Source organism: Plutella xylostella, chromosome 22 (genome assembly GCF_932276165.1).
Source record: "Plutella xylostella chromosome 22, ilPluXylo3.1, whole genome shotgun sequence".
Classification (NCBI taxonomy): Eukaryota; Metazoa; Arthropoda; class Insecta; order Lepidoptera; family Plutellidae; genus Plutella; species Plutella xylostella.
Genome location: NC_064002.1, coordinates 7,896,791 through 7,923,883, shown reverse-complemented (window position 1 = coordinate 7,923,883; position 27,093 = coordinate 7,896,791). Strand labels below are relative to the sequence as shown.

Below are 27,093 nucleotides of genomic sequence, written 5' to 3'. Positions count from 1 at the left end.
GTTTTTTTATCAATATCAAAAATATAATTCTAAATGTACAATGTACAGTACATAGGTAAACCGATATTTTACAAACTAAAAATACGTATTATGTTCGTAGCAATCGTAGCGAATAATATAAAAACTAGAAAACCATCCTATACCTATTTTTAGTATAATTTTTTCGCTTCTTTGCAAACTATAATATATTTTTCGAAGAAGTTTTATACAGACTTATTACTTACTACGATTTATCACTAACTAAACCATGTTAAAGATCAACTGAACTTACTAAGTAAGTCCAAACCTACAATACTGCCTTAATCCATTTCTCAAATTAATTTGGAATGAACATTGAACAAGTTACAGACACATTGAGTTTCGGTCTCCATCGATCACTTATAGACCGCTGAACTGTTGTAGTTCTGACAAACTTTAGTATGATTTCTAAATCGATCTCGTAAATACCCATTTTTTTACTTTAACTTCATACCTAGTTACTAAATTCTACCAATTTTAAACGTGGTGCTAATGACGTTTAAAACTCTGATGTCTGTATAATGTACATTCTGCCTAACAATACATGATTTTGTTCACAGCGTAGTGCAGCAATATAATGACGATTTGACGGCTACTACATAATTATTAGTCTAGTGGCTTGGCAACCTGCCTACGAGCTTACACAAAGCAATTCGAGGCAGCAACGGCGTTGTATTAAAATGAGCCACAGTAAACTACGAGGTGGCTACATCCTGAAATAAATGTGTCTCTTCCTCAAGACATTCTGGCAAAATACGAATAGTGCTCCGTACGTGAGTCGGCGGCCATTTTGAAAAAAAATACGCGCTTGTCATTAAAATTAAGATATCTATAAATCTTTCATGGAACCTATACAAAAAATAATATGGAGGCGTGACGTATAAAAATTACACGTCATAAGAATTTTCATACACATTGTTCCATACAAACCGAATACAAAACGACAAAAAATACCGTCAAACATTTCGGTGGCAGAAACAATAGCATATTTACGTACGCACTGGTACCTACAATCAAAGTCTATTTAGTTACAGGCTTTGTCAAAATATTCCTCTACAATACACATACGGGATACAGCGAGATCAAAGGGTGTTTCGTTATATGACAGCTTTGCTATGTAAATTATACGCATACGGCGCGGCAAAAATGTGTCGAACGTATTGACGCTCATAAAATGCAACAACCGCACTTAAAAAATCGATATTAATTTACATCGTATTTTCAGAACGACCATAATAAATGGATATTTAATCGTGTAAGCCACTTATCACACTCACCGCACGTAATATTGTCTGATAATTGAAATGTACTTACGAGTACGTCCTGTATGTGAACTCATACAGAACGTAAGTAAGTACTTTTCAATTATTGTAATTCTATGAGGATTTGCAGCGATAATTATCACTGAAAAATCATCTATGCAGACAGGTAATTTTATTGTAAGTAGAAGTTTATTACATGATTTGTTTATTTAGAAAATTCCGAATAGCATATTGATAAATACTAGAGCTTTTATAAATTAGGTTTCTTCATTGTGGTGAAAGAATTGTTCAGTCAGATTAGCGTCAGTCTAACTGTCGAGGGTGCGCCAGACTTATTATAAGGAAAGGCGATACTCACTCGCTTACGAAAAATTTAAATCCACCCAAGAAGATAATGAGATATTTTTTTCCTTAATTTACAACCACAATTTACCGGCGGAATTCCGAAATAAAATTATGCTATTAAATTGACAAATAAATCTTAATTGTAGAAGCTTGAGTCATTTCACTGAATATTTAAGTGTGACGTAAGAGCAACACGATTCAAACTCAATTTGTTTAGACTCACTCGAATTTTCTCCTGGACTAATCCAATCTCGGCTCAATCTGCTGCTTTCTGAGTGAATCTTGCTACTGCTCTTTTGCTCCGAAATAACACCTGATATTCAATAACTTTGTAGCATTAGATTCGCCTTCTAGGTAATCGGCACTGCTGGACATAAACCTCTCCCAATAATGAATGTTATAACACTCTAGTGTATTTCAGCAACCTACTGAGCAGAAATTTTCACCCAATAATTTTCACCAAAATAATTTCGTCGATATTCAAACAACAACGACTGAATAAACAACGTGAATCAAGCCTATATTGTGTAGCGCCACTTGAAGCAAAACACTACCTTTATTCTGTTAAAGCAAACACGACCCCTAACAAAATATTATTATTTTTGGCGCAACATACATTACATAACCCGTGTTGTGGGCTTTGAATTAATTCTGTCATTTTGTTGGTACAAGTGGCACCGAAATAGACTGTTGACCACAAAACCAGTATTTGTGGGTCGCGTAAAGTTATCGTGTCGTCGTTAAAAAGAGAAGAGCTCAGCAAGAACTGCTTCAGCCGTAGCTATTGTGGGGCCACTTGACCCAGCTCATACAGTGGCGGACTCTGAGATCTTAATCCAAGCGTCGTAAGACTCACGTTTGAACTGTATGTTTTGATTGTATTCATGTAGGTACTTGATGTTATATACAATATTATTATGTTGTATAAGTGGGCATGTTTAAAGTTTCAATTTGGTGATTTTCTTTTTCTTCATAGTTTCTGGTTTCTGTTGCAGTTTGATCATATTTTCAGAATCTGTGAAATTAATTTATTAATGAAAGGCATTTGTTTACAATTAAAATACCTCTGTGCAGGTTCGGCAGCAAAATTACCCATTTATGAGCCGAGCTTTTCTGTACAGTGTAAAGTAAAATGAAACCTGAAACGCGGTAGCAAGCGAACCGTTGTTTTCAGCTATTTGCTGTTTACAAAGTCAATAGTCGGCCAAAATGGCTGAATAACCATTCAGCGATTGATACACTTGGGTATTTTTATTTAGATTTATTTTCAAAAATAATGATTATGTAGGTACTTATATGCCATAAAAAACTCCATCCAAATAGTCTTCAATTTATTTTGTTTTCACTCTAGGAAAATCAACATTTAATGGACTGACATCACAAGAAGAAGTACCCACCCTACCTCCTATAAATGGCTCAAAATATCCTTCCTGCAACATTCCTCAATCGATCGTCCTCGTAAAAAGTGACTTTACTACTGACATTCCAAAAAAAATCTTGATTTTTAAACAGTCACTGTATTCTTCAATGATTTCTAAACTGGAGTAGTATCTACGGGACTGTGAGCCGGAGCAGCGGGAGACATAGAGGACGAAGCGTGATCCTCCTCGGAGGGCGCGAGAGGCCGGCGCGATGCGGTCTCGCCAGGGATGTATGTAATATACCCAGCGGAAGAAGTAGTGTCCCTGACGTACTGTTCACAAACGCTGCCCCGCGTGAGGCAGCGGCCCACACTAGACAACCTCCTCCCGCTCCCGGCCGCGGCGTCCCGCGCGCACGCCCCGCCGCCCCTCGCCCCGCCCCGCGCCCCCTCCCCCGCCACCACGGCGCCCCCGGAGCCAGCGGAGCGCGCGCCGGCCTCGCCGACGCCCTCCACCGATCGGCCGCCCAAGCTGCGCGAGCGCACCAAGGCGAAACTCCTCAAGAAGCTCGGCCGGCACGAGGACCCCGATTTCGGCAAAATCGTCCGCACCCCCGCCCCAGATGAGTTCGAGCTGCCCGCCCCCCTGCCCACGCCGGCGTTCTCGCGGAAGAACATCTTCGACCGCGACTTCGATGCGCTGTTCGAGGTGGCGACGACGCCGCAGTTCGGCGCGCACATCCGCGTCACCACGCCGGAGCCGGACCGGCGCTCCGACGTGTCGGCGCTGCACTTCCCCTCCCCCGCCGCCTCGTCGCAGAACCTGCTGCTCCCGCCGCGCCCCTACTCCGAGCCCGCCCCGTCCCCCTCGCCCTCCACGCGCCCCTCCACGCCCTCGACGCCGTCAGCGCACCGAGCCTCCTTCGAAGGTTTTTCAGCGTGTGGATTTGGAACTGTGTGTGTTCGATCATGGACTAACACGCCATAAATCATTTCTGCGCATGGTGTTTTCAAAAATTACAATCACGCTTCAATACTTCAACTCATGTTCATTGTTAACGTTTGGTTTTGACGATTAAACCCTTCCTTCTGTCTTTATCTTATTCTAATTATAATTCTTCGTCGCCAGGACTCTACTCGAAGCCGAAGAAGGTCAGTTTCTTCCGTCGCCTGAGCCGCGCGCGGGCCGCGTCGCCGGCGCCGCCCGGCAGGATGCAGCAGCCCTCCATGGAGATGGTGCTGCGAGAGCTCACACACCCCGCGCACAACGAACCGCTCAAGAACCAGCAGCAGGTCACCTTCAAACTGGTCAAAACAGGTAAGTAAATATATAACTTACACTCACGGGCAATGAAAAGGTTCCACTGAGAAAAGCACCAAATTACTCCTAAACGGAAAAGGATAGCTTAATGACGGTTTCTGCAACATTTAAGTACACTTAACAGAGCATCAGGATATTACCAACTAAAAACGGTTATATTTTGATCAAATTTTAAATTAATTGTTTCAGAAAATCGGGGTTATTTGTGTCGACATTTTGTGAGTGGAACTTTTTCATTGCCCGTGAGTGTACACTCGCAAGCAATGAAAAAGTTCCAGTGACATAATTATTATGTAACAGCAATGGCAGGTGGATAGTTTTCATTGCTCGACAGTATAACTAGACCGAAAGATTTTTCGTAGATTATGTTTTTATTGCTATTGTTATGTACCTATCTTTTTCTTAAGAATATTAACGTCTATCTAAAGTTGTCTTAAGAGTTTATTAAATTAATAAGATTCCGTTAGATTCACTCCCAAAACTTTTGACTACTTTTAAATAATCTTTGCAAGAACTTTTCATTGAATAACTTCACGGTTCTCTTCTGTCATTCATTGTCTTTCTTTCTTATCTAGCATAGAACAATGCAGGATATCTAGGTATTTCACTGTTTTTTCTTGATTCAATAATTTTACATTGTCGAATGCCAAATAAGTATACACGTTATTTTAAATACGTTAAAGTTAAACCTACGTAGCAACAATTAGCTTTACGCAAACGCTCAAGCTTAACAAAGATGGAAATACATTTAATTAATTATACAATCGGATATCGTTCGACATTGCAACAGACGTTCCGACGTATAGAATTCGAGAACCAATTCAATAATGCCTCGGGCATCCTTCGTATGAAACGGGAACTCTCTGAATTTAATACAAAATCATTCCCTGCCTTTTAAATACGAACGAGAATTAATCCTACGTGTAATATTGTTTGGTTTCGATAACCTTTTGATTTGTTGGTTTGCGTTTACTTATTTAATTTCCTACATGATACATATAACTATTATACACGGTATTGCAAAAAGGGTATAGAAAACTAAAAGATGCTGACTCAGAGCGTTTGTTCTATAAATTTAGGAAATTTGGGATAAAAAATGGCTTACTACACCACTATTGCAACACCCTGCATTTCGCCTACCTACGCTTAGGAAATCTGTACCATCAAATAGTCAGGTCATTACGACTAGCACTCACTATTTTTATGATATAGTATAATAGACTGGTAACATTTTGATTCCACTTGAGTTAGTTACAAAAAAAAAAAAATAATAATAATAATATAATAATAATAAACCTTTATTTCAGGCATCAGTGGCCCATATTATAAACTAAACACATACATTTTAAATCATACAAAATAATAAATAAAATAACATAATTATAAAATTTAACTAACTTAAAAAAACACGCACTCACGCCTTGTACTAATGTACTCCCTTGCGGGGTAGGCAGAGGTGCATTGCTGCACCCACTTTTCGCCAGAGTGTTATGTTAGTCCCAATGTAATAGGGGGCGGGCCTATTGCCATTTTACGGGCACATCCAAAACCCGAGAACAAATATCTGTGTTTAAACAAAATATCTGTCCCAGCCGGGAATCGAACCCGGGACCATCGGCTCAATAGTCAGGGTCACTAACCACTACGCCATTCGGTCGTCGTTGAGTTAGTTACCTGAATGGATATAGTGCTGAATGTGTGGTGGTCCTTTAACGGGACTGAAACTTTATCACCACAGAATCTATTACAGGCATGGCATTTCATAAAAAAACAAATTCAAAGGTTAAACCACAGAAGGCTAGTCCATTTCCATCCCGAGTGTGTGGTTATTTAATTAACGTCACAAACAGTGGCGTCACAAAGAGTTCAAACAAAGGCTATCACGTAACTGGGATTTCAAAACACATTGCCTACGACTATTGCAGCTATTTCAATATGTTTTAGATTGTGATGAATAATATTACGGGTTTTATTCGATATTTAAAACCTCTTCAATAAATAGGTAGCTTCCATTTTACTGAATGTTTGTGAAGGAGAATGGTTCTATAATCCTTATTTTCAAATGGTATGTTTAAATTGTTTAATGCATAATATATTATACCTATTTTATGTTAAGCACCAGATATTGGCTAAAAGGATGTTATCACTATATGTATATTTATTCAAGTGGTTCTCTGGTTGCATAAGTGCAATATGCTGTGGTACGGAAATTTCATCGGAAAAAGTTGAATTATTTCCTTAAAGAAATACCTGTATTCGGCTTATTATACTTTTACATTAGATGATAATTAGGATTGATGGCGATATTGTATTCGTGACTTAGCAAAATTAGGTACTCAGCAATTACGGGGTTTGTTTTCACCACACCTACTTATAGTAGGTAATTTCACTAAATTTTTTAGCATAAACAGTCTAAAAATTTAATTTAGGTACAGACCGAACTTTGAAACTGCTATCATTCTGACAATGCCGAAAGGCCCCTTTGTGTAGAGTGTGATCTCTTTCTATTAGTTCATGGGACTTGCATAATATGTCCGAAGGCTGCCAAGTGACTAGACAGTGTTTCTTTTGTATTTGAATAAATTATGTTTACGAGAACTCCAACGAGTTTATGAGACTTGGGAACTTAAGCTACTTCCATCGCATTTTTTGTTCCCGAGTCTCATAAACTCGTTGGAGTTCTCGTGCGATGCGATGGAAGTAGCTTAACAACGCATCATGTACCAACTAAAAACGTAAATATTTTGATCAAATTCTAAATTAAATGTTTAACAAGTGGGGTGCATTATGCATTTAGTGTCGTTATTGTGTAAGTGGAACTTTTTGATTGCTCGTCAGTGTTTTGTATTTGTAGTGTGTGTGTGTGTGTGTGTGTGTGTGTGTATTTGCGGACATAATACCTATCAACCGTTAATAATGCACTATTATTCAGACTATACCTAGATTTCATATGTGCCTCACAGTCTGTTTAGGATGCATGAGCACAATCCAATAGATTGCGATTGTGATTCGACCGCGGAAACCGAGGTCCGTGCAGATTACGTTACCACAGCAAGTTGAAACAACGCACCACTGATGCAGTCTGTGGAATGTGTTGGGGCCTTCTTAGCGTGTCGGTGACAAACTAGACTAGGGTTTGTCACTGTGGTTAAAGGATGGTCAGTCAGATTATTGATTTTGATTTGATTTGAAAAGGTCTTTATTTGCACATAATGTTAGTTACACAGCTTGCTTACTTTCTAGTGTTAGTTTTTATCCTAGAAGAAACTACTTTAAGCGGAATGTTTTTTCAGACAAGACAATGCCTATATAAACAATATTGCATAAACAACTAATTAAATAACATAAATATATATATTTTTTCTAATACGTTAAGTATAAAGTTTGATGTTTTCATCTACAGATACACACTTTAGTGTAGTGTATATTTACAACATAAGTATTGTGACAGTTAACACCTAATAAGAACGAAATCTTTAATTAGGTACCTAACAATAATGTTTATAACATTAACATAAAAGTTCAGTTTTAATCATGCTAACTCGGTACATAATGTAAAAATATTGTGGGTAAATTCACAAATCACGCCCGGCTCGGGCGAATGTGCCGGATTCAGATTATTAGTCAGTCGCTGACAGCCGAGGGTATGACCGATGTATTGTGTCATAAAAGCTAGGTACATTTGATGTAACACCTTTCATGCTCCTACTATGCAGGGATAATATTGATAACAGGTCTTACATAATCTACCTACTTTACTTAAATTTGTCGTCATTTGTATCAGCGCTTTTCTTCATAGCACAGATGGTGTGAATGTCTAATTTATTTTATGTACTCGTACTTAACAAGATACAAGGCAGAACATTAGGCACACAAAAATTTAAAAGTCCCGCGTAATAAAAATGTTAAGTAGGTGTGAGGAAAATCCAGCGAAGTTAATTCAATAAAATGAGCATAAATAGGTAATTTGCGTAGGCTCTGTACTCTGTAAACATTGTGAGCTTTAAAGATTACCAACAAAAATACTCACAATATAAAAGCTTTTCTCGCTCACGCTAATGTATTATACGGATTGTCGGAATATATTTTTAATAATTCCTAAAAATACCTACGTCTCATACCTAATTTAATTTAATTCAAGCAACACAGCACGCAAAATGGCGGCAGCCATGTTTGTCATCCAAATTAACAATCAGGCGATGTCGTGACGCCTTCACTTTCAAAGAATAACTGTATCAAGGTAAACACCACAAACCCGAATAATAAAGCAACAAATGTGGCAAATGGAGGACTAACCAACAAGCCAATTTCCTTCCTCGTAAATTGAACGAGCTAAATAATGGCACATCAAATTAAGCTAAACCACGGAACAGCAGAGAATCCTCACAGAATTCACAAATAGAATGCGACAGGCTGAACCAATTAAATATAGATGCGGGAGTACAACCATCCCTGGTGGCTCCAAGTCACGAACCCGCTCGCTTACCCTACTTCCTGCCTAAACATAAGCAGAGTACAAATCGTTCACTCTTTGTCCCCTGAATGAAGGTGAGAATCTTAGGTGGTGATTTATAACGCTAGGGTCTAAGGTGTAATATCGTCTGATAGCTACCAAATAGAGTGGGTCAAGTCTGTAAGTAAAGTGGGGATTCATGGTGCGAGGCTTGAGCTGACATTCACAACAGCACAGAGTACAGTGGGCGCCGGGGGCTATTCTCAATAATTTATAATATTCTCCGCTCCGGGAAATACCGGTAGCCAGCAACGTAGCGCCTAAATTGGATGATTATGGTTTGGTTTAATCAGCGTTAAAATTTATTTAAGTAGGTACAAACAAACCTTACATTTTGTTTTAGCTTACCAAGGTGGCAGAGTTGCATAACTGCTTTTTTTAAGTTTTCGAGTGTAAGGTAAGATTTATTTTTCGTGTGAGAGTGCATGCTTTCCATAGAAAATGTGTTCACAATGTATTTTTTTCTACTAGCCATAATATAGAAATTGCAAAATGAAATCACTCTTCAATTTAACGTGTACGTAATTGCCACCGAAACCGAAACTAATTCAATTCCCGTCTAATGAAACCCCTATTTGGAGGGTCAAGAAATTGTGTGCCACAGTGTGAACTTTTCAGGAATCGAATTTGGACAAAAGAACTTTTACGATCGTGCGTGACGCGGGGCGGACTAAAATGGCTTCCTCATGACGTGCGATAAGTATTCAGTAGAACTTTTTTACATCATGCACAGAAAGATTAACCTATAGGCATACTTATGTAGGTATATTTCTTATAAACTATATTGTGAGGGAGCATTAAAGCAGCTTCCTCGAGTTATGTATCAACTGTACCGCGCAAAGAAGATTATCTAATCACATTTTTTACTTTAGCGATAAGTGTGTAACGTATTAAAAAGTTCAAAAGAAACCTCATTAAATTTTCTTTTAATGTGTCTTGGCATACGATACAAGAACTCACATTTTCCTCGGTCCGGTGCTGTGTACTAAGTCCCGAATCGCTAGCCTAAAGCTCGCGCAGGTCGCTATCACCACATCACCCCATCGATATCTGGGCCGCCCTACTGGGTCACTAGTAATAACATTCAGATAAATGTTATGTAAAATACATACCTACCTACTTATAAAGTACCTAACTACCTACGTTACCTATCAATTTGGCATTAACAAAATCTAAATGTGTCGGATTTATTCGTTAAACCTCTCCGAGGCTTTCTAATTAAATTATTATAATGGATTAGTAGCGATTACCATAATATCTTGTCACAATGACGATATGTTTAATTAATTATAACTCAGTTAGCCGCGCCTGTTAAATATGTAGGTAGCTAAATGTATATGAGCAACAATAGGGCTCCTACTTTAAGGCTTGAGGCATTTACAGCTGTTTGCTCTGTTCAACAAGTTAAGACCCTACTTGGTGAAGTACTTACTAAGTTCGACAAGTCTTCATATTTATTTATTTAACTCTGTATTGTACAAATATTATAAAATAAGTCTTCATAGGGTGGACTTCATATTTTCACATTTGCACACAAGTTTTATGTGACTATAGGAACTTTCTCTATGGCCTAGTTATACCATAGAATAACGAGTACTACTTTACTTGTTATTCTATGCTTATACTAAAGTAAAGGGACCATCAATTTTTGTTTCATAGTTATGATATCTACTCGTAGGTTTTGTTGAAAAAGTCCAGTGGTCCTGCGGTCGGTGAAGCGCTTACCTCTTATCAGTCGGGTCATCGGCTAGTCGTCTCTGGGTATCAAACGAGAAGAAATGAGAGTGTATTTCTAATACCATGTGGTATACATATATAAATGTATTATACAAAGGTACCTCTATATTACACAATAGAAAGTATTACGTTATCGAAATTGAATTATGTTATCTCACCAATACTGTGCCCATATACCCAAACAATAGATTAGACTGATATGATTCAGTTTTTTCATTAATAATTCTACAGGGTGTTAAAAAAAGGGAGTGCACTGAGGGGATCATTTCGGACTTGAAAATAAAACTTTTGTTCCGACAAAGATAATTATAGAATATAGATATTGCTGAAACTAAATTTTATGTAATCATTAGCCACGTCAACATCCGTGTAAATATTATGTACTTAGTTAAATTAAAGCTGTAAATAATTTCCCCCGTATGTAAGAAGTTTCATCAAAAATCATTGTGGTGTGGGTCAATTAGGCAAATGGATATCCATTACCGATTTTGTAACTACATGTGATTACAGTTACCAAATAAAACCTTAGCTTATCATTCATTATCATACCATCGGGGAGACAAAACGCAACAAAATGAATTACTTAAAAGCGGCGAAAAAACATATGAGAACTCTTTATAAGCGTTTGATGGATACCTGTGTGAACCTGACTATTCACGGGCCAAGCTTCATGGTGAGGAAAGAAGTCCATTACATATGCCGAATCATCTATTGCATAATTTATATCCATATATGGTTTGCAGTCGTTTACACAATTTGCAATTATTACAACCACTACCATAAGAACCCCATTCGGTTTACAACAAGGAGTGATTACTTGCACTGGAACACCACGTATCCCTCAATCACCCTGTGTGAGAAATCTATTGATAATATGGGTACGAACTCGAATTCTGACGAAAACGGTACGATCAAAAATCCAGCTCGATATGTCGATGAAATAGCGTTCTTCGAAGGAACTTGTTTCTCGTGTCTATCTGATTGTGCGACCGAAGACGCCGTCTGCTCATCCAACTTTGAAAAAATCGTCACCGACCACCGCACGACCTGTGAAAACTTTTTCAGTTTTTGCAAATGGAACACAATGCCGGAACTATGCTGCAAAATATTCCGCCCAGTGCAAACAGAATTCGGAACATGTTACACATTCAACAATAACCATGTCACCGAAAAAGCTCAGTTTCGATCGACAATGACGACTTTGAACCCGGACGTTTTGGAAATAAACGCTTTTCAAGATTACGAGGCGTTCCTACATTCCTCAGACGACATACCGTTCTGGAACATGGAATACGATAGGCGGATCACAGTTCCAGTCGGTTCAGAGGCGCATATGATTTTCTCAATTGTCGAAATAGTGAACGAGCCTGAGGTGTCGATGACGTCACCAGAGGTCCGTCGATGCCGCTTCAGCGATGAGGTTCCACCAGAATTCCTCTCATACAAGTTCTACAGCTACTCCGTGTGTATAACCGAATGTCGGTTCGCGGCGCAGCTGGCCCTGTGCAACTGCACGCATCACCTATCGCCCCCAGAGTACAAGGACCGGATTTGCGACATAGAAGGCCTAAAATGTCTAACCAGAAACCACGACACGTTGCGTAGCATGATGATACCGGACGGGAACGTGTCGGGGATAGAGTGCGACTGTCTGCCGTCGTGTACGGAGCCGGACTACAACATAGTGAGTAACAAGTTGGATGAGCCGGTGGGGCAGGTGATCTCCAGCATCGCGTGGTTCACGCTGGGCGCGCGCCCCCACCAACGCATCACACGGCAGGTCACCCGCACGCCGCTCGACCTCGTCGTGGCTATGGGCAACTGCATCGGACTGTTCTTCGGAGGATCCATTTTGTCGATCATCGAGATTGTCTACTATCTTTGTTTTAGGAAGTGGCACGTTTAGGCCCAATTTTTATTGACTGAGTTTTTTATCAAGAATAAGAATGATTAAATTAACTTTATAAGTAGGTGTAGCGCTAAGTCATAGTTTATCAAAGCACAAAGTACATAGGCTCTCTAATCTGTGAACATTACACTTGAGTGAAACAAAATGTGTGGTTTGCGTGCAACTTAATAAAAAATATCAAATAAAACTTTATCTTTTTTGTAATTTTAATTAACATTTACACAAGGCTTTGTAGAAAGGTCACTTTTGGATATAATTATTATACATACAGTATGTATAAAGTGAGGTACGGAAATTCTCATTAGTAAGGTAATCCAGGCAAGTCCTTCCCTGAGCGTCCTGGCTGACTTACACGGGTCACGGAGGGTCACAGTGTGAGGCTACTGTGTAGGAATATGATAAAATTTATATGTTTGTAGAAGAAGGATATAATAAAAAGCCAGCCAGAAATGAAAGGTAATGGTGAAGGGGACGTTTACAAATACAGTCAAAAATTCACTAATCATGGAGTCACATATCTGATTCTTACTGAAAATAAATACTGATGCTTACGTATTAAGGCGGTGGCGTATGTAGATATTGTATCCTAACTAATATTATAACTGGCTCTGTGGTCTAGTGGTTAAAGCTTCGCTTCATGGCCCAGAGGTCCCGGGTTCGATTCCCGGGTGGGACCATCAATTAGTGTTTCTAAATTGTGTTTCTAAGTTTGGTTAGGACATAGAAGGCTGATCACCTGATGTCCGAAACAGTGAAACGATCCATGCTGTCGGATGGGCATGTAAAGCAGTCGGTCCTGCGACTAGCTCTCTCCAGTCGTGTCGGTCAATCCGTCCCATTGGGCTATGAGAGTGATGGAACAGAGAGTGCTCCTGTGTACTGCGCACACACTTGGGCACTATAATCTACTCCTGCGTAGATGGCTGATCTCAAATGAGATTGGCCGCCGTAGTCGAAATTCGGCTAGGAGGACATTATTATTATTATAAATGCGAAAGTAACTGTGTCTGTCTGTCTGTCTGTTACTCTTTCACGCCAAAACTACTGAACGGATTTGAATGAAATTTGGTATACATACGGTCAAGACCCTGGGAAAGAACATAGGCTACTTTTTATCCCGGAATTCCCACGGGAAAACTTTTTAAGTCGAAGCGAAGCGCGCGGGAACAGCTAGTACAAAATATAAACACAAAATATAACGTAGAGACAGGGTAACTCATGATTTGTAAGAGTAAAATTTGACTGCCACGCCAGTGTCAAATTTAAGGTGCTCTTCACTGTTACCACGTTCATATATCTTATCTACTGCTATTACGTATAAAAACGAAACTCTACCTCGTTTAGGTGCTCTATACTAAAATATTGCTGCAAAAAGGGTTTGCTATAAAACACGGTAAGTGCCACTTAACTACTAGTACTCGTGACATCGAATATTTCTCGGGTAAAGTTATAAAAAGTGTAATAACATGAACTGTACGAATATATCTACTTTAACATTCGGTATAGTATAGCATATTTATTAAAAAAGTTAAATTGATCGGTTGAAAAGTATCACAATTTTCACTGTGGTGAAAGGACCTAGACAGTGACTTTCAGAAATACAAATTGAAATAGTTTCGTGATAATAAAATACGACAGGTACCTACACCCCTAATAAGGAAGTCTACAGGGTGTTACTAAAGTGGTACTAAGAATCACCCCGTTTCAGCTTAATGTACCATTTTTACAACTCCCTGTATAAAGCAATCTCTATTGTTAGGTTAGTAGCAAGATGTTATGTGTGGCAGGTGAACAGGTAGACATACATGTAAGTATATGGGATCAAGGGGAAGTGACACAAAGTAATTTAATCGCATAAATTGACTTTGGTTAGAGGCACACGTGTTCAGCTAATTTTCGGTTACTCTGTATAGAAGGCAAATTGGATACAATAAACCCAAAATAAGTATGTATAAGATAAATGAAATAAAAAAATAAAAAAAGAAAATAATTAAGATAAAAGACTAGTGGTCGAGAATTAGGGTCCTGGTCACACTGACAAATATGTTTGAGACATTGTCATTACTCTTTATAGTTTATGCAGACTTATCCTGGGTTAACTTAGTGAAGTCGCTTTATAAAGATTGCAGGTTATATTATTTAGGTATGTAGGTACAGTGCTCCAAAATTTATAATGCGCATAGAAATCTTTGACAGATCAGTTGTTTTCGATTTTGTGACACATGATATTGACTCCTATTTCTTTCAAACAAGGTGCGAAATGCAAGTGTTTTTTTAAGGCTCTTACGATTTAATGATTCAGATGTGCAGATCTGCATGTGCATTATAAATTTTGGACAAGTGTACCTTGAACCTATCAGTAAAATTATGTAGGTACACCAATTTCCATGTAAATGTTACCGAGGCCATTCTTTAACGTTGCAAAGATTTCTTTATAGTAGTAAGATCTCGTGTAGAAACAGCAAGCTCAAAAGCTCAACACGTCCTAACTTTACAAATCTACTCCGTAGCTATGATGTGGCCGTGATCGGAAACAAACGTAACCATTTTATTAAAATCAGTTAAGTAAGCCGTTCAAAATGAATGTGCTTATTTCTCCAAACTATGCCAGTTATATGAGAAATAGGCTAATAACCATAACTTTTAACGGCTAACGCTTTTTAGTATCTCTGCACGCCTCTTCTGTGTTTGCTTCATTATGTCTTCCAAGTCCGGTTGGCAGCAGTTGGCACATAATCATAATGTATTAATGTATGTGTATGTATATAATAAAATAAATAACTCTTCAAGCCACAAAAATATGCTAAGAATCCAGCCTCAAAACCCATACTGGCATTCTGAATGCCGAGTGTGCGATGAACTAGGTACCTACTTAAGAAAGAAACGCTAGTATTTTTTTAAACTCTCTGTCTTCCATATAAAAGTTGTCTGGTAACGATCACTAGAAGAACCCCGCTTATTTTACCCCCAACGGAAAAGGGGTGTTATAAGTTTAACGTGTTTGTAGGTAACTCCCAAACGGCCGAATTGATTTTCGTTTTTTTTTTTAGAGTGATAGGTAATGTTACCCCGAGTGTTCTTAGCTATGTTTCGTGAAAATCGGTGTAGCTGTTTGAAGATTATCAGCTCTTTTCTGGTGCATGAGTGTAGGTATATATCTGAAAAATTTCCTGATGTCTGATTGATTCCAAATTTCGTACTACAAGTACATTACCTACTTCCTTTAATTTAGACTGCTTTTGTAAACACCAGTGTTGCCAACACACTGTTACAATACCGACAGCATGTACATGGTGCTCCGTGTCGCGATCATCCAATTAGGGGATTAGGACGCGTGCCCGGGGTTACGCATATACTACGCGTGTGTTGTTTGGCAACCATCCCGAGCGCTTACGAAAAGTAAATCTAATTTTTGGCCTCCAATATTGTGTGTAAGTCAGTCATTATAATCCGATTACAAGGTACGAGGTACTTACAATGGTTGTAAGCGTCATGTGTTTTACTGTTGTTCGTTTTACTGGAGTTTAAGTAGAGATGATTTGATTTTGATACACAATGGTCTTGCGGATAAATTTATCACCCTGTGTTGATAGAATGTACCTAAGTACCTTACCTAATACCTTTTCTAAATTATCGATAAAATATTTTGTTTTAGGTAGGTAGGTACTTTTAAAATATTGTTGAGATTGACCGAATTCAAAATAATATGTTCTGAACGGGTAAGTAATACGAGGTATAAAAACGAATGGTATAACATTCACAAGGTATACGCCCATATGATATAAATTTATTAAGTATAACGATCACTGTGCATAACAAACGAAAGGCATAATTACTAAATACATAATTTCGTAAAGAATAACGTTCAAAAAGTATAATTTCAATTGATATAACGATTAAAATGCATAAAGTTTATAACATATATTCTACAACGGATATAATTATCACAAAGTTTCGACGAGCATGTGCACCTAACACGCTCCTCCTCGCTTTGCTCGTCGTCGCACCTATCTTTAGGTTTTGGTACTAGGGGTTTTGACATTATTATTATTATTGGCGCTATGTGGGGAGACGCTCCGCTCCGCTTCGCTGCGCTCCGCTTTGGTTTCGACGAACATGTGCACCTAACACGCTCCTCCTCGCTTTGCTCGTCGTCGCACCTATCTTTAGGTTTTGGTAATAGGGGTATTGACATAATTATTATTATTGGCGCTATGTGGGGAGACGCTCCGCTCCGCTTCGCTGCGCTCCGCTTTGGTTTCGACGAACATGTGCACCTAACACGCTCCTCCTCGCTTTGCTCGTCGTCGCACCTATCTTTAGGTTTTGGTACTAGGGGTTTTGACATTATTATTATTATTGCGCTATGTGGGGAGACGCTCCGCTCCGCTTCGCACCGCTTCGCTGCGCTCCGCTTTGGTTTCGACGAACATGTGCACCAAACACGCTCCTCCTCGCTTTGCTCGTCGTCGCACCTATCTTTAGGTTTTGGCGCTAGGGGGTTTGACGGTGTTGGGTAATTAAACACAGATTATGAACTTTATACTAAACGATAGTATATATTTTAATCGATATACGTAATGTATGTTATACGAATTGATATTAGTCTTCGTAAGTATTATATATTTTGATTTTATATAAAATGTACGTTATACCAATTGAATCTTATACCTTATGAAAATAAAGATTTTGTTGTTATACGTAACGTTCATTATAGGTTGTGAACGTTATTAATGTGAAATTATACATTTCGTTTTTATACGTCGCAATACGCACCCGTTCTGAACGAGTACCTAATTGGTAAAATTCACTCATAAAATAACCCCATATTCCTCTCCTAAGATCTACAAGGCAAAATCTTTTACTCATTTTAAAAACCTTTTAGGATGTCAACAACGTAGACTTGCTGGCTTTAGCTGGTTATCTCAGCTTCCTGAAAATGTCGATTATGAGAGCTTTTTACTTCATTATGCTAAAAGAGGCGCATTATCGGATCACATGTTGGTTCAGGTCTTGCATTTTTAAGATAACTTTTGAACCGTGCTAGTCTATGATAAAGTACTCCTATAGTGTGTATGTATACTATACCAGTGTTTATGATGTGATAAAAAAGAGCTACTCGTACTTATAAGCACTACTATAACATTCTATTTTGTTCTTTTTATCATATTCCAAATACAATTGACCACAAAACACACATGCACATAACTTGTTAAATGCTGGAATGTAGGTATTTATACATAGGTATGAAGCGGTCATTTTCCTAGTGTTCAACTATGTCTAAATAACCTATACAAAATTGCGACGGTAAAACAGTTTAAAAAACTATAATGTTAGCCAAAAAAGTTATAAATCTGATATTTGCGACACAATGCGATGACATATAATTTGGTAAACTTTAATTTTAACGTTAAATAAAAAATTATCGATGGATTGTATGATTGAAAAAAGTTAAAAGTATCGTTTTTATCTTAATATAAAACGACCTTGTTTTTATAAGTTTTAAATATATTTTTTGCATATAAAAGGTTTACTTTTTTATAAATTCCACTTTGCAGTTTAATTATTCAAAGGGAACGGCGCGGCGGGGACAAAACAAAAGGGGACTGAAATTTTCACTATTAAATATTCTATTTAGACGATTTGTTGCATATCCTATGTTTTACCGACTTTTTGTGTTAGGTGTATGGTATATTTATCAATAAATAAAAGAGAACATCCTGAATAACATACTCCAAAAATATACATAATTGAATTATACAAGGCTTATCATAACGGGTAACCATGTTGTGTAACTCTTCATCAAACTAAATTAATCACGAGAGTAAGATCAAGGAGCCTACTCACGACACATCGCTATCGGTGGCGGTTTTACCTACTCAGCCAGGTGGCGTTGCTTGGAGTGGACCCCTGGAGCAATGCCTGTAATTTTTTCCTCTAGTAGGCGATCTTCTTCTTCTTGTCGTGTCGATGGCAACTGTCACACTTCCGCGGCCCAGTGGGCCGCCACGTCGATACCTCTCTGGTTGGCCTTTAGGAGGTCTTCCCGGGTGCAGGTGTTGGGACATCCAGGGCACACCATCAGGTGCTCCATGGTCTGTGGGGACGCACCACATGCGCAGATGTTGGAGGCAGGGCCGCGGTAACCCCACCTGCACATGTTTTCTCCGCATCGGCCCATGTTTGTCCTGAGTCGGTTGAGTGACTTCCATGTCGCCCAGGGTAGTTCGTGTCCGGGAGGCAGGGACTCATTAGGGGGGATGAAGGAGTTCGCCATCGGGTATTTTGCCTGCCATAGGTCTATCCTTTCCTTCGATGGGTCCTTGTGCGAGGCAACTGTAGACCTAAGGAAGCTTTTCCGGCTTTTAAGTCGGTAAGGAGCTGGTTCTTGGTTGTAGAGCGGGTGCCTCGGGTCGGTCTCCTGTCTGTGTTTTTCTCGAGAGCAGGCAGCCTCTCTACGCACATCGGGGGGGGCGATACCGCACAGCGAGTACAGCATCCAAACCGGTGTCGGCTTAAGGCATCCCGTGATTGTCCGGCAGGTGTCGTTTAAGGCCACATCCACTTCCCTGCAATGCGCAGATCTCGCCCACACGGGGCAGGCGAATTCACCTGCAGAGTAGCATAGTGCCAGTCCTGTGGTCCTCAGTACATCCGGTGATGCTCCCCACTTGGTTGACGTAATCTTCCTGAGTAGGTTGTTGCGTGAGCTCACCTTCCGTTTGAGGCTTACGCAATTCCATTTAAAGGTGAGGGCACGGTCCAGTGTGATGCCTAAGTATTTGGGGTGGTCATTGTGCTCAATTTTTGTCCCACGCCATGTGATGTTGAGTGTGCGTTGTGCTTGGCGGTTACGGAGGTGGAACACGCAGGACTCCGTTTTGGAGGGGTTTGGCTTCAGCGCATTGTCCTCGTAGAATTTCCCCAAGCCTTCCAGAGCAGCTCCAAGGTTGTCTTCTGCTTCCTCGAACGATTTTGTTTGAGTAGCTAAGGCTAGGTCGTCGGCGTATAGAAAGCTTGACAGGTCCTGGGGCTGATCATTCGTGTATATGTTGAAGAGGATTGGCGCCAGGACACTGCCTTGGGGGAGGCCGTTTTTCTGTGTGCGCCATCTGCTTTTCTTCGCATACAGGGACACCTGGAATCGTCTATTTTGCAGCATCTCACCCAGAAAGCGAACAAAGTCATTATCCTTCGTTAAGCTTTGTACCTTTCCCAGCAGCCTTCCGATATTTACTGTGTCGTATGCGGCTGATAGATCGACAAAGACCACACCAGTAACCAATCCTTGCTCGAATCCGTCTTCGATGTACTGAGCGAGCTTTAGGGTTTGGTTGGTGCATGACTTCCCTGGCCTGAATCCAGCCTGCTCGGGTATAAGCATCGGATCTATGCGGCTGGACAGGCGGTTGAGGAGAAGCCTTTCCAGGAGTTTGTAGGTGTGGCACAAGAGCGAGATCGGACGAAAGTTTTTTGCTTCCACGGGCAGTTTTCCAGGCTTGAGGAGGGCGACGATTTTCGATTTTCTCCATAGCTTCGGGATTTTGGCGCTACTGAGACAGTTGTTAAAAAGCTTAAGTAACCACGATATTGTCGCAGGGCCCAGATTTTTCAGTTGTTCGACCGTTATATCGTCAACACCCGCTGCCTTTCCCACCTTTAACCCCTTGATACCTCTCATCAATTCGTTTAGGGTGATAGGCTTGCTCAGTGGGTCACCAGGAGATTCAGGGGCAGCTTGCTCTTGATATGGCTTTTTGCGGGTTCTACGTATTCGACGCGGGGGTTTCCCATTCAGCAGCAGTTGGTGAGCTACCTGGTTGGCGTTAATGGTACCTTGTTGACTGGCTGGTGGGGGATCTGTCGTTAGTTTTCGTATGGATGCCCACGCCTTCTTGCTGTTGTGTGTCATGTCAATATTAGCCAAACTTTGGATCCACTTGGTTCTACGCGCCTCGCTTAGTAGAGATATAAGTTCCTCCCCGGATTGTATGGTTTCCTCTGAAAACGGATCCTCATTATACAAGGTCTCATATCTTGCGAGTACTTTCGCGGAATCTGGTGTGAGCCCTGGGATGTATGAAGTACGGCAGCCCCTTGGGATGCACTGACGTGATACCGTGTGAACAGCTTCCACGAATAGATCGTAATTTTGTGGGAGGGGCGTTACCTTCAGCATCATGCTATCTAATTTTGCCGCGTATTCACACCAGTAGTATTCACACCACAAGTAGGCGATAGACGAACTACACTCACGTGCAAAGAAACAGTTCCACTTAAAAAATTCAGACTCCAAATAGCCCAATTTTTTTAAAACATTGAATGGTATATTTGTACAAAATATCAAAATTTTTAGTTGGTAGTATTCTGATGAGCCGTTAAATTTACTTAAATATTGCAGAAAGAGCCATTAACTTATTTTTTTTCGTTTAAAAGTAATTTAGTTTTTATTTCACTGGAACTTTTTTATTGCCCGTGAGTGTACTTACAACGTACGAGTAAGTACGCCTTCCATGTGGCTCGACGATCTTTTGCGCTCGTTTGTAAGCTTAAATTCGCGCACTTTTCAGAAAAAACAAAAACGGTCATCGAGCTAAACATATAAGTACGCTTATTACGTGTCTATCTCCAACTTACCTAATTCGTTCGATGACAATATGCCGCGCACATGAGTGAGTGGAGGTAAGTATAATATACAAAAAAAAACAATTGCCCTCCACTAAATCGGTAATTAAAAACACTTTTAAATAATGATTATAATTATATCATTTTAATAAATTCTGCTAGTGAATGGAGGATACCATAACAATAAAAAATACAAATAATAAACAGAATCCCGCTAATTCCATATTCTAGATTTTGATTCTCAAATTATGCGGGAACATACATTCTATGTTTATCAAACCATTCTTTATATTCACGTTTTTCTGCTATTTTTGCATTTTTGAATCATCAATATTGAAATTTGTGCATGAAATAATGTGGAAATAATATTATGTCAGTTTGATAGAAAATTGTACAGAATATTTTAAATGAGTACATAATTCCACGGTTTGATAAATTTATCCAACGAAGCGAAGCACGAGGCCATTATTATTCTGAGGTATAATTATTTCTGTTGCAAAGCTAGCATTTTCTGAATCTACCGGGTTGTACAATATAGTTAATTTTTTTCATTACTAAATTTTATCAAATCTGCGGTATACTCTTCCCAAAAACCAGTTACATCAGCTATACTATACCATTAATTCACTCTTCGTTGTACTATATCAGAAACTTTTCAGCTATAACCTCAGAAACTTGAACCTTACCTACAATCAGGGCTATTATCGTTAAAGGAATTTCCACAATGAAAAAAGTTGTGAGGTGGTATAAAGTGCTTAATAAGGTCGTTACTCGAGGGGCGTTCAGAACCTGCCTTCCTTTTTATTAAAGATACCTATATATTTTTTCCTGTATATTATAATAGTTAGCCTATCCTGAACCTCATATACCTAATGCTATTATAGAGGGTGAAATTTTGAACATTGAAATGAAAGTGAATGCAATTTAACGGTCTTATTCATAAAAAGTTACGGGAGACCTATAGGCCTGCTATAAGCAAATGTCAAAAAAACTTTATTCATAAACGATCAATAGCGCTAAAGAACTCTCCAACTGATTCGTAAAACCCCTTGATATGCTAAAGTTGGCTGGACCCTACTATACACCTTCCGTAAGCCTCCTCTTGTACAAAAACATGGCGGCCGGTCAACAGCTGTTCTGCTTTATTGACGATTTGACATTTGTTGTGAGTTAATTTTTTTTTTTTGGTATTTTTTTTTCCTTTTCACGGAAAAGGCTAAGGGCATTATCCCATACCGCCTGGTTGTGAGTTAATATTTGCTGAAAATAAGTTGCCATGGTAACGTAAAAATTTAATTTTTTTTTTTGTGGGTTTTGGCTTGGCCAACTGCGCCTTTAAGCCAACGTAAACTTTTTTAAGTGCCGCGCCGTGGCTAACATAGATAATAGAGATTGATAAATGAATGAAAGTTTTCGCTATTTTTGTTTATGGTTTCGTCGGACCGGCAACTTAATAGGGTAAATGTCAAAATGTTTGGTCTGTGAAATCTATTAGCATCACTATAGTTACTGGAGGTTTACGGAACTATTATGAATAGAGATTTTTACGAAACCTCAAATAGGCTTAATGTGTTCCGTAACTATTGAGCTCAGTAAACCTACTTTAAGGTTTTTTTATGAATAAGACCGTAAGACTATACATTATAATACCGACAACAATGCTCTACCGTGCCTCTACCTATAAAGTACTTAGCTTTAACAGGCTTAAAATTTTCAGCTGCGTTCTTATACCGTAATAATTTGTTTCAGTATCGGATTTCACGTCTCAACTGTCCCAGCTCTACGAGCGTCATTCTTCTGAGCTCCAGTTGCTTGTCTCCAACTTCCGGAAACGAAACGCCGAGCTGCGGAAGGAAAGGTAAGTGAATCTTTAAATTTGAATTTAGAATGCCTCGCTGGCTGGCGAATTCTGAGGGTAGCGGAACACGAGAGCTTGAGTACTGAGTAGAGTCGAACTACAATAACTGTGCAATGAACCGACATCGGCAGTACTTATATTACCTTTGTCTGTTCCGATATTATAAGTATACATATTTAAGTTGAAGACTTTCTTATAGTTTATTCGTTGGCTATATACACTCTTATAGGTGATTTAATGGATATTTATAACAGATGTTGTCCAAATTTTATATCTTTTCGTGCTGACACCTTAAGATTATATTAGGCTGTGGATGAATCAAATTAATTATGCCTAAGTTTACAATAGTATTGCCACCGATCATACCAATAACGTCCGATACAATGAAAGAGCGAATATAATAGAAATTATAGCTACCTATCTACCTACTTACTACATGATTCGAAATCGAAAGAAATATGAGAAAAAATAATAGGATTATTTCAATCTCGGAGATCATGTTAGCTCACCTTTTTATATTTCTTTTCACAAGAATATCCAAACGTAAGGTAATAGTTTTATCTGCCCCATTCCAATATTTGCTACAAATATAGAAAGTATGTGCCTATATAATCGGAATTGTATGTCTAAAGCTAAGTTGAGGGAATGGGAGTTTTATATACATTTAGTGTATATTTGTAATTACCTATATGGTTTTGGGCTACTGAATTTAAAGATTGTTTTTAATTAATTCTGAACACCGGTCTTTTATGGGTTAATATTAGATAATTACAAAATGAATAATAAGGAACCATTAACTACATAAATAAACGAGGAAGAACCGCCGAACTAAATTATGTACCTACTGCTTAAAGGTGTACACCTGTCGGACCAAACGGATCGTCATTATATGGAGAAAAGGCGTCGGCAGTGCCGATGAAGAATTTCTATAGAAATAATACTGAATAAAAGAAAAAAGTACAAAAATAGTGTTAAAGTTACTAAATAATATAATAATAATATAAACACTCACACCTTGTACGAATTACTAAGTTACTAAAATGGGTGTTATTACCACGACATCAAATTTACTGTTACTGTTACAATCGGACTTTTGCAAATTCAGTTTTGTATAAATAAGTAAAAAATATGTGTAGACACAATAGATACAGCGAATTTTATAAAACTTTGTCATTTTAAGTTTAACAAAATAGTATCTTTTAGAGAAGTACGTACCTCTGTAAATATTATTAAACTTTGTGTTACTTACAGATTGCAAATCGTTTTTATTTTATTTCTAGAATAAAATATCTCTCAGTGTGCGATGCGTCCGTTGATTACCTACGATGCTGAAAGGTGGACGCTTTAATCGGAAACATTGGCCTTTCTATGCGTTACCGTTACCGTTACATAAAGCCCTTATCTTTTATTCAACAAAGAAGGTAGTAATGAGAATGTAATGGAGCCCTAACAAGGGTCTCGTAGATAATGACACATTCGTAAGTCTGTTCCCGAAAAGCTATAAGGGCCCGCCGTGGACATTTCTGGGATATGGGTCATGTGGGTATCGAGATTTTATGGGATTTCTTAGGATCAGCTAATTGAAGTAATGCGTTAACGGATTTGTAAGTAAATCCTCTAATCTAAATCATCACGTCTTGTTGTGTCTTCCTGCACCCCGTGCTACGTCCCAGGCTAGTTATGGTATGCGCCAATGCAAGATATGTATGCATGTGATAGCAGGCATTACGTGATTTTTTTTCTTTCATTCTATAACCTATCATCACATCATCACCCGACGCGGTAAGTGGCGTAGTCCACACTGGCCATAATTGAAAATAATATCCCCTACGCAACTCCTCTTGCCAATGTATGTGATTGCAGTCAATAAGTGGACATAATTCTATGCTTTTCTCCGTTAGTATATGCGACCTTTATTTTTGGTATTCCGCAAACACCTGACGCATTAAACGAACATTATTGTATACATTTTCCGTTCTCGCTGGACAGATGGCGTTGTAAAAGTCTATAAAGGGAGTGTTTTTGGGAAAGCGGCCTCTAAACGCCTCAGGTAGGTGGCGTTTGCTTTCATTATGTATGAGGTCGGCCGAAATTCGGTCACCTCATGCGGACGCATTGCGGCCCTACGCTTTGACCAGTTCGGAAAAGAAAAACAGGTTCCAGGGTTAATTTTATTTGTTTTTCTGTATACTGTCATGGCCTGAATGATGAAGTGGTAATTTTTTATTTGTGCGTGTACAGTAAGGGGCAGATAAACCTGACCCCCTCAGAAGCATTGTTAGTATGAGAGAGGTTTCTTTGCACCTTACATATAAAATATGGGTAATCTTAAACATGTGAACGTACATAATACATTAGTATATAGAATAAATAACATTAGTATATAGAATAAATAATAGTCCCAAAAGTCAACAATATGCCTTGGAGGGCTGATAGACCAGCTCATGAGTAGCCAGAATATCAAAATTAGACCTCAGTAAAAAGTGGTCTATCAGCCCTCCAAGGCATATCGTTGACTTTTGGTACACCCTGTATGATTAGGATTGTTACAACGCAGAATCAAAGCTACTAGTAAGCGTGCCACCCGCTTCGGTTTACGTAAACCGAAGCGGGTGGCAAGGTGGTGGTTTGTTAAAGTACTTTAACAAATTACACCATCACATTCATGGTAGGTATGTGATGATTCTATGTTTTTGAATTTTAACCTTTTGTGTTATAGATATCTTATTAAATCATTATTATATTTATGTAGGTCTATGTAGTCTATTATAAAATATATATCATTATTTTAGGTATATAAGTATAATTACATGTAAGTTTATAGATTTAGTTTGTTTCATTATTTTAATTATTTCTTTAGAATTCTTTAGTACACTTGACCCCTGTTTCATCAAAATATCCTTCCACCCTAAGGTTGTCTTGAAAAAATCGCTTTAAGCGATAAGACCGCAATTTTTGTACATATGTGTTAGTATTTAAGTTATGTAAGTTTATTTTATTTGTGTGTACAAATAAAGAATATTCTATCTATCTATCTACGAGTATCTAAATCAGCCACATGTTTTTTATTATTTTAATACCTTGGAATCTAGCCTATTGATCCAATAGTTCTAAACTATACCTAAGTACAGGGTGCTCGATTTCACACCTTCGTCGTAATGTCGATTGGAAGCAAGACCCCGATCCCATTACGGGAAGTTTGTTAATGTTACTTAAACTTGTTGCTAACATTTCACCGCAGCACTGATACGGCAAACTTTAGCTTTGGGATGTTATTTAAGTGAATAAAACAACGGCTTTGTAATTAAAAGACAAGTTTTAAGTCATCAAGTTGGAAGTACGACAGTGGAAACGTTTTAACGAAGTTCGTCTCTGGGGACTGGGGGCTACTCTTGTTTGACGAAGTTTTGGATAGCTTTTTTGCAATTTTCACATCTTCTTCTTATTCTTAGCCTTTTCCTTATTTAGGGTCGGCTTTGTGCGTCATGTCATGCCATTTTACACTATACTCTGTCATATCCTCATTCACTCCACTCTCTCTCATATTTTCTTTCACACAATCAAGCCACGTCTTTCTTGGTCTTCCTCTCTTACGCCTTCCTTCAGGTATCATTTCCAACACATTTGTAACATAGTTATCTTTAATCAGTTATCAATTGGCACATGATTATTGTGAAGTATTGAGATAGAATCATGGTTAGTGCAGCAGCGGTATTAATTATGGTTACGTGAAGCTAGAGAGACCCTTCCGAGTCCTGGCACAGAGCAATCCCGCGATGTCCTGATGTTGTTGTCTGCCTTCAAGTTTACAAACACAATTTTTTTTTGTTCAGTAACACAGAAAGGGCCCCTTTTCCGAACGGAGCATAGAACAACGCGGTGTGGAGAATAGTTTGTAAAAAATGACGTTCATTATTATTATAAATTCTTTATTGCACATAAAAAACATTGTACAAAGGCGAACTTAATCCTAGTAGCATTCTCTACCAGTTAAACTTTGTTCATTAGAAAATTTTATATTTATACCTACGATGAATTGACTACTACTACATTTGACTTTGACTTTGACTATAACGTAGACTATCTATAACAAAACATTTTAAGAGCAACATTGTATTTAAATAAAAAAAAATCTAAACCTTTTT

The 27,093-nt window shown here is 38.7% G+C and overlaps 2 protein-coding genes across 4 annotated transcripts in view; both read left to right on the top strand.

Annotated features, from left to right (window-relative positions):
* The window catches only part of LOC105391174, a 138,917-nt gene that overhangs the window by 33,103 nt on the left and 78,721 nt on the right, over nucleotides 1-27,093 (top strand). For all 3 annotated transcript variants that reach the window (XM_048629229.1, XM_048629227.1, XM_048629228.1), the window contains exons 2-4: nucleotides 2,977-3,914; nucleotides 4,115-4,303; nucleotides 22,840-22,948. In XM_048629229.1, the coding sequence (XP_048485186.1) occupies nucleotides 3,275-3,914; nucleotides 4,115-4,303; nucleotides 22,840-22,948 (938 nt within the window). In that variant the 5' untranslated portion in view covers nucleotides 2,977-3,274. The remainder of the gene's footprint in view (nucleotides 1-2,976; nucleotides 3,915-4,114; nucleotides 4,304-22,839; nucleotides 22,949-27,093) is intronic.
* Nucleotides 10,922-13,044, top strand: LOC125490322 (acid-sensing ion channel 5-like). Its single transcript, XM_048629230.1, has one exon. It carries the CDS (start codon nucleotides 11,131-11,133, stop codon nucleotides 12,460-12,462), a length of 1,332 nt encoding a protein of 443 aa, XP_048485187.1. The 5' UTR covers nucleotides 10,922-11,130; the 3' UTR covers nucleotides 12,463-13,044.

Excerpts from the sequence above, each read along its gene's own strand:
- LOC125490322 (XM_048629230.1), top strand. The coding sequence starts at position 11,131 with ATGAATTACTTAAAAGCGGCGAAAAAACATATGAGAACTCTTTATAAG.